The sequence below is a fragment of the Tarenaya hassleriana genome, unplaced genomic scaffold (genome assembly GCF_000463585.1).
Source record: "Tarenaya hassleriana unplaced genomic scaffold, ASM46358v1 Cleome1, whole genome shotgun sequence".
In the NCBI taxonomy this organism is placed as follows: Eukaryota; Viridiplantae; Streptophyta; class Magnoliopsida; order Brassicales; family Cleomaceae; genus Tarenaya; species Tarenaya hassleriana.
In genome coordinates, this window is record NW_010960187.1 from 10,074,576 (window position 1) to 10,083,066 (window position 8,491).

Sequence of the window (8,491 nt, forward strand, 5' to 3'; positions counted from 1 at the left end):
TGATTGTATTCAATTTTCCATAGAGTTTTTTTTAATGTATAAGATTTAATTTTCTAAAAACATCCAATTAATTTTTTTTAACTATTCTGAATAAATGTTTATTTTTATAAATATATAAGTTAAATATTATAAAAATTTTCTTAAGAACAATTTCCTATGGAAATTTTTCTAAAATAAAAGTATTTATTTTTGTTTTGCACTAATATAAAACAATCAATAATTAAGATCATATATGATATATAGAGTGGGGAAAATATAATTAAGATCATATGGTAAAACACAAATTAAATTAACGTCCATATCCTAGTCATCACCTCAAAATAAATAAAATAAATAATTAATTTAAATAAAAAGGCTAACCCGCATCACATGTTTCGGGCGTTTTCCTTGTGAAAAATCCCGGAGGGGAGCGAAGAACTCGTTTCCCGAGTCTGCTGAAGTCGACTTGAAGTCCAGAGATCCATGGAAGATCGTCGGAGCGATCAAGATGACGACGTCTTCTCCTTCTTCACGACTCCCTACGATTCCACCTCCTCTCCGGCGGAGCCGGCGACTGCAGTCGCTACTCCGTCCAGTATTTTCAACCGTCGCTCGTATTCCTCCTCCTCGTCTTCTTCCGGCGACGAATCTCAGCCTTTTCATCCTTCCATCGACGATACCAACAAGCGCATCGACTACATGATCCAGTTTCTCGACCGGAGGCTCAGCGACCAGGTCAATTTCGACGAGATCGGACCGGTGAGCGGCGGCGTCGGCAGCGATGGAAACGGTTTCGACCGATCCGGTTCGTTACCGGAATTTGTCGGGAAAGGAGGCGGAACCGGGATCTTCAAGGCGCCGGTTAGGTCGGCTGTTCATCCGAACCGGCCGCCGAGTCTGGAGGTGAGGCCGCATCCGTTGAGAGAAAGTCAAATTGACCGGTTCTTGAGGACGATGACGAGCACTGAGAACCAATTGTGGGCTGGAGGTGAAGACGGTGGCGTAAAGGTATGGGAGTTTACTGAATTGTACGGTACCGGCGGTGGTGGGGAGGAAGAGGATTCGGTGCCGTACAAGGAGTCTGCGGCGGCGGGAGCTGGGTCTGCAGTGCTCTGTATGATCGGAGACGCCGGGAGCAGAGTTGTTTGGAGCGGGCACAGAGACGGAAAGATCAGGTGTTGGAAAATGGGGGCTGAGCATGGTTTTGAGGAAGCTTTGTCATGGCAGGCTCACCGTGGTCCTGTTCTCTCCATTGTTATGTCATCTTACGGTGAGTTCATCTTTTTGAATCTCTGTGTTGCTTGATTAAATGCTTTTGCAATGGATTTTCGTTGGACATGATCGGATTAGGCTGCAAAACCAATGATCTCTGGTTCAGTGGCACTTCCTTTATGTCTAGGACAGAAAGTTTTTATCTGCCGTCCATATGTTATGGATCTAAACGCAGGAGGGAAGCCACAGAACCGTAGAATTACGCGTTTTAAATGCTAACATTGAGTGGTGGAGTTCGAAATTCTTGGTTTGAACACAGTAATCTTGAATTAACATTAGTCATTTCAATTCAACGTCAGTAGCCCAAGTCTCAATTTAGTGCATGCGGAGTTATTCATATTCGCTCCTGTAATTCCGCCCTACCAAGCTGTAAAACAATTCTACCTTCAAAATTGCATGCGGATAGCCTAAACTTAGAGAACTGATGAGTCCTCGTTTAGCAGTTGACATACCATAAGCACTTTGTGCATTCCGCCGCCTATTGCCTATGAAGAAAAACTTGGTTTTTTTCTTGTTCAGTAATGAACGTTGAGGAAGTAATAGTGATTCTTCCACTTCAAGTCGTCATTGTTTAGCTTGAGATGGTGTAGTTTAAGTAGCATATTGCCAGGAAAAAATAGCGGCTACCATTGGCCTCGAAATTTCATATATGTTCTATCTTCTCTGGGAATGTTGAGTTCACATGTCCCACCTAATGTGTCTGTCACCAAGATTTTTATTTCCTCTCTGTTTCTATGGCCAAAGGTGGTGTCTTAAAAAAAGAGAATGAATTTTGGGGAATCCTTGTGGATGATTTTTTTATTAATCATTCTCCCTCATGTCTCATCTTTTGTTTGCAATTATTGTAGGAGATATATGGTCAGGGTCAGAAGGAGGCGCTATCAGAATTTGGCCATGGGAAGCCCTTGGAAAGTCTCTTTCTCTGACAATGGAAGAAAGGCACATGGCTTCATTATCGGTAGAGAGATCGTATATTGACCCGAGGAACCAGGTTGCGGTCAATGGATATACGAATTCATTGACATCAGACGTTAAGCACCTGCTATCTGATCATACAAGGGCAAAAATATGGAGTGCCAGTCCTATGTCATTTACTTTATGGTATGGTGGAAACTCGTTTACATTAGCTTTCATAGATATTGACCATTCTGATCTTGTGCCTGAATGGGTTTTAAGCGATCATGTAACTGCAGATCATCTAAAATATGATAAGAATTGTAGCAACTACATGATATCAAAACACTTTATTTCCTACAAAATCTTGTCAGGTATATTTTAACTTGTAACAGACAACTATTTAGCCTACTCATGTAGCTTAATGGTCTGTGACTTTTTTATTCTTTAATTGCAGGGATGCTCGCACAAAGGATTTGCTTAAAGTATTCAATATAGACGGGCAGCTTGAGAATCGAGTTGACACTTCACTTTTTCCTGATTTTGGAGCTGAAGAAGAGGTGAAGATGAAGATTGTAACTGTCACAAAAAAAGAGAAAACACAATCTTCTCTTGGTTTCTTTCAGCGCTCTCGCAATGCACTTATGGGAGCTGCTGATGCTGTTCGTCGTGCGGCAGCTAAAGGGGGGCTTTGTGATGATAATAGGAGAACTGAGGCAATTGTCATATCAGTTGATGGAATGATTTGGACTGGAAGTGCAAATGGTACGCTTGTACGATGGGACGGAAATGGTGGCCGTTTGCAAGAGTTCTCGTACCAGTCTTCTGGTGTTCTCTGTTTGTGCACGTTTTGTTCTCGACTGTGGGTTGGTTATTCCAATGGTACTGTTCAGGTATTGGACCTCGAGGGAAACCTGCTTGGAGGATGGGTAGCACATAGTGGTCCTGTAACAAAAATAGCAGTTGGGGCTGGTTATGTATTCACCCTTGCAAATCATGGGGGTATACGAGGATGGAATGTTACATCTCCTGGTCCCCTTGACAATGTCTTGCGAGCAGAGTTGGCTGGAAAAGAGTTTCTATACACAAGGATAGAGAATTTGAAAATATTAACGGGTACATGGAATGTTGGACAAGGGCGAGCATCAACCGACTCACTTGTGTCCTGGTTAGGCTCTGCTGCATCTGGAGTTGAGGTCGTAGTAGTTGGGTTGCAAGAAGTTGAAATGGGAGCAGGGGTTCTTGCAATGTCGGCGGCAAAAGAAACTGTAAGTTGTCTTCTAGCACAATATTCCGTGGTAAAGACAATTGTTGTTGAAGGGTGTAAACAATACTCTCCAAAAGTTCTACGAATTTTCTTTAAGAAGTAAATGCGCTGCATGAATAGAATCTTTTCATTCCCTTAATTGGTCTTTTGTTTTTTGCAAGACGTAAAAGCTTTATTTTTAAATTTTCCTTGTCTGTTACATATCCTGTGTAGAAATTGGAGAAAAGGATCGAGCGAGATCCTTCCTGCAGAGAATCCCCCACTCCTATTTTTTCTCTGCTAACAAATCTTTAGACATGCTAAATCTTATCGTTATAATGTCTGAAACTTTGTTTTCATAGCTTCTTGTTTCTCAAAATTTTCTCCCTTACCCTGATTGTAGGTGGGGCTTGAAGGTAGTTCGCTTGGGCAGTGGTGGCTGGATATGATCAGCAGAACTTTGGATGAGGGTTCAACGTTTGGACGCGTTGGCTCTAGACAGCTGGCAGGGTTGCTCATTGCTGTCTGGTTAGTATCTGAAATTACACATTGACTAGTTTTGTTAATCTATTGTAACTATTCAAATTGTCGACACTGTTGATCATATTTCATGCTATTTCTGCACATTTGCTTTGTTAATTTAACATAATCGGATGTACTGTAATAACCCTGTGTCAGTTGATCTTTATATAACAGTGTTTACATAGAGAACAAAGGAACAAGTTGGTAGCGTGAACTGTTTGACGTCTCTGGTCTGTGTCATGACTCATGCATATTATTTTATTTGTCAAAATATTTGGTGCGGAAGCCAGAGAAGAAAGAGAGTACTAGGCTTACCTTTATTTATTTTATGGGAAATGTGTATGTATTTCGTTTGGGTATTCTTTCTATCGTTAGAATTTGTTGAATTGGATGAGCCTTTTCTCAGATATATGGGAATATCTTTTCAGGGTTAGAAACAATCTCAAACCTCATGTTGGAGATATTGACGCTGCTGCAGTTGCATGTGGTTTTGGGCGAGCAATTGGTAACAAGGTATCCATATGGTGTAATATTGACAAAAGTTAACCTAAGACTAGGAGTGTTATCAGTGATCTAAAAGCAGTGATTGGAATGAAACTGTATCAAAATCTAAGATCAATGCTAGAGATGCCCGTTTAGATGTCCTTTTTTGACGTTGTTTTTATTTGTGGCTTGCCTAATATACAAGAGTGTTCACTTAAGTATCTAAGCCGTGTTTAGGGCTTGAGTAGTTCCTTAGTATTAAAACTTCATCTAATCTTCATTGTAGTGGTCTTTTTCTTTTGTGTTCTGCTCTTGTCTCCATAGTGACTATGAAATATTGCTTCATTATAGGGAGCTGTAGGCTTGCGACTCAGAGTTTATGATCGAGTAATGTGCTTTGTCAATTGTCATTTTGCTGCACATCTCGAAGCCGTTAACCGTCGGAACGCTGACTTTGATCATGTTTATCGGACAATGGCCTTTTCACGGCAATCTAATGGGAATTCCGGGGCTGGTATGCTGCCATATCTATTTCTGTCATGCTGTGTTGCCTACTCCGTTTATCAATTTTGGCCTATTCATTGGTCTCTCTTGTTATTGGTCTCCTCCATTGCAGCTGGTGCTTCATTTGGAGTTTCAGTGCCTCGTGGGGGAAATGTATGTTTTATATCTTTGGATTAGTACAAGTTGCTATCGTTTTGTTTTTTTGTTACCTTTTTTCCTTCGAGAGGTCTGAAGAGTTATTTTCCTATAGGCTGTGGGTGTTGGCACAGTTGAACCAATGCCAGAGTTATCTGAGGCAGACATGGTCATATTTCTTGGAGATCTTAATTATCGTTTGGATGATATAACTTATGACGAAGCAAGGGATTTTATTTCTCAAAGATGCTTTGATTGGCTAAGAGAAAAGGATCAGCTACATGCTGAAATGCAAGCTGGGAATGTATTTCAAGGGATGCGTGAAGCAGATATCAGGTTCCCTCCCACGTACAAGTTCGAAAGACACCAAGCTGGTCTAGCAGGTCAGTCACTTGATCGTTATCTGTCACTTATAGAAGTAATACTTGATAGATTATGTTACTTATTCTATACCTATGAAAGAGGGGGGAGAAATTGGTAGTACTTTATATTGGTGCACTCTGAACTCAGATATTTTTCTTCACTAAAAAGTAAAATATCGGTTGGTCACTTCAGTTTTTGACTGAAAAAATGGCAGTTTGAATTGATCTGAATACTTGGTGCATAACATAACTAAAAACTTAAGTTTGTTTGATTCCAGTCCAGTTTTATAGTGCGCGGGTTCTTTATAATCACTTCACGAAGCACAATAGACATTAAGTAAACAGAAGATGAAGGTAAGGTGACAGTTGCATCTATGCTAAAAGCTCAACTATTTGCCACTTCTACTTCTTGAACCTTCAGTTCTCATTTTATGAGTTATTACCTAATAGAAAGGGGCTAAACCTGAGGTCATTATTACGTATCTATTTTCAAGGTTTCTGGAGTCATCGAGTTTGCTGAGGAATTATATGTTTTGATTTAAATTGTTTACCTGCAGGATATGATTCCGGGGAAAAGAAGCGTATTCCTGCATGGTGTGACAGGATTCTATATCGAGATAGCAGGAAAAATTCGGGATCTGATTGCAGTTTGGAGTGTCCCATTGTCTCTTCTGTATCACAGTAAGTTTCTTGCTGGTTATTCCTTTTACGCAGTAAAACTACATCGACATCTATAACATATTGGAAGCATATCAACTGTTTTCGTATTACTAATATTTAGTCCATTCGTCTCGAAAATCCATGAAATATAGATCTGAGAGAACTTTGTAGTCATATGGTTTTCGGTAATAACTTGTTATGGCTAACTAATGAAATATCTTATCTGATGAGGGAATGCTATTTGTACATCTCCTGTTTTGATAGGTATGATGCCTGCATGGATGTGACAGACAGTGATCACAAGCCAGTTCGCTGTGTCTCTAGCATCAAGATAGCTCGTGTCGACGAATCGATCAGGAGACAAGAATTCGGGGAAATCATGCGCTCGAACAAGAAAATCAAAGTAATGCTTGGAGAGTTAAGCAAGGTTCCAGAAACAATCGTTAGTACCAACAATATAATCCTCCAAAACCACGACACTACTCTTTTGCGTATTACGAATAAAAGCGAGAAGAATAGTGCTTTCTTCGAAATAATCTGCGATGGTCAGTCTCATATCAAGGAGGATGGTCACGCATATGATCACCATCCAAGAGGCTCCTTCGGGTTTCCCCAATGGCTTGAGGTTAGTTCTTTCATTTTCATATTGAGCATCGACCTTTGGATTTCTTAAAAACCTAAACAAGATTAAAAGTTGAAATACAAAAGTGGGTCATCCAAAAATGGTGTCTTAGGTATTAGGAGTTCTTTAAGCGGAATTGTTAGAAACTAAGAGATATGGGTGGCCATTTTTGAGTTTCGGCTCGGTTATATTCGGATTCGATTATTTCAGATTTAGAAAAACTATAATTGTTTGTTTTTTATATTAAGTTCAACTTGGTTCAGATTTGGCATGGGTTCAGTTATTTTGGTTTTAGAAAAATTATACCCATTTGGTTTTTATATTGAATTTGGTTTCGGTTTGGGTTCAGTTTGTATTGATAAAAATACACATTTTCCGGATAAAATTTCGGTTGAGAAATCATACCCATTCGGATTTTATTTCAAATGTATGCTTATGTATTATTAGGTTCGGATCGATTCAGCTATTAACCGAATTGACCACTCTTATTGAGAGATGCTTATTGTGGACAGGTTTATCCGGGAACAGGTATAATCAAGCCAAACCATATAGCGGAAGTTTCGATACATCTCGAGGACTTCCCGACAGTGGAAGAGTTTGTGGACGGCGTTCCTCAAAACTCGTGGTGTGAGGATGTCCGAGACGAGGAAATCATATTAGTGGTCAAGGTCCGGGGCCGCTTCTCTACCGAAACACGAAACCACAGAATCCGCGTGCGTCACTGCCTGTCCGCAGCAAGAAAATCAGGCCAACGATCCGAAAACCCCATGGGAAAAGCCCCGGTTAACGTCCTACCGAGATCGGACTACCAACGGTTTAGCAACACACACGACATGGTCGAGCAGTTAAGGAACTTGCATAGTCCGTAGTGGTAAGTTGTGGTGTTTGATATTAAGCCGAAGAGCTCAACAAAACACTCATTCCGGTTTGCAAGTGTACAGTCAGAGCAAATGCAGAAGCAAAAGGCTTTCACGCCATTTGTACTATTCGTTTCGTTTTTTTTTTCTCTCTCCTTTTCTTGCTAATATAATAATATATATTAGTGTGAAAAAAAAATGCTGGGATTTAGCTGCTTATTGTTTTTTTTTTCTTTTTTGCTTAAGAGGCTAATTACGGTGCTCGTACCGTTGTGTTATTTTGTAACTGTGTTTTGTTTTTGCCTATTTTTTTAATGATCAGGTTGTAATATGTAATGCTTTGTTTCTCTAGTTGTGTTTGTCATTACTACTAAATAATCTTTCTGATACTCGAGTTTGCGGAATTTACGTAGAATTTTTCTTAAAAAAATCCTATTTGGTTTAGATTAGGGATCGGGTCGTTGTTGCTGGAACGATGTTAGGTTGGGCTGTCCTTAGGTATTAGAGTTATTTATTCGACTGCAGATATTTCTAAAGCATCTCTAATCCCAATCTCTAGTCTCAAACCAATCAATCGACCCACTACTCGAGAAGGGTTCATCTTAGTCCAGAAAGTGGTATGCTTTTGATTATCTCGAAGGTTTAATGATGGCCGTTGGAGTTTCTTCCAAGAAACTATAGGTTAGGTGTTTGCCTTTTTTATTGTTATGTTTGTATGAATTATTTTTTGCTGTATAATACATGCTTATCGGTAAATTATGTATAACGATTTTGTGCCATTACTTTATTTAATATTGTAGTGGATTATCGACTAGATCCTCACCGATTCTCTCCGACTCACGCTCGTGTGCAAGATCGAAAGAAGAAGACGACACAGAGAAGTTACGAGTTCAGCACCGAGCATAAAGCTCGGGCCTACGTCTCGGGAAGAGGAAGCCGCGTTTAGTAGCTAGGG

General features: G+C 40.0%; 1 protein-coding gene across 2 annotated transcripts; it reads left to right on the forward strand.

The window, feature by feature from the left end:
• The first annotated feature begins 382 nt into the window (after positions 1-382).
• On the forward strand, positions 383-7,925 carry LOC104822227 (type II inositol polyphosphate 5-phosphatase 15). 2 transcript variants are annotated; one of them, XM_010553378.2, is made up of 11 exons: positions 463-1,249; positions 2,100-2,352; positions 2,603-3,413; positions 3,795-3,919; positions 4,342-4,426; positions 4,748-4,910; positions 5,013-5,053; positions 5,151-5,418; positions 5,955-6,078; positions 6,322-6,682; positions 7,192-7,925. In XM_010553378.2, exons 1-11 carry the CDS (start codon positions 463-465, stop codon positions 7,546-7,548), a joined length of 3,375 nt encoding a protein of 1,124 aa, XP_010551680.1. In that variant the 3' UTR covers positions 7,549-7,925. The 2 variants fall into 2 exon arrangements, with proteins under 2 accessions (XP_010551673.1, XP_010551680.1); XM_010553371.2 differs by having other exon boundaries at positions 383-1,249; positions 4,748-5,053.
• Positions 7,926-8,491: the final 566 nt, after the last annotated feature.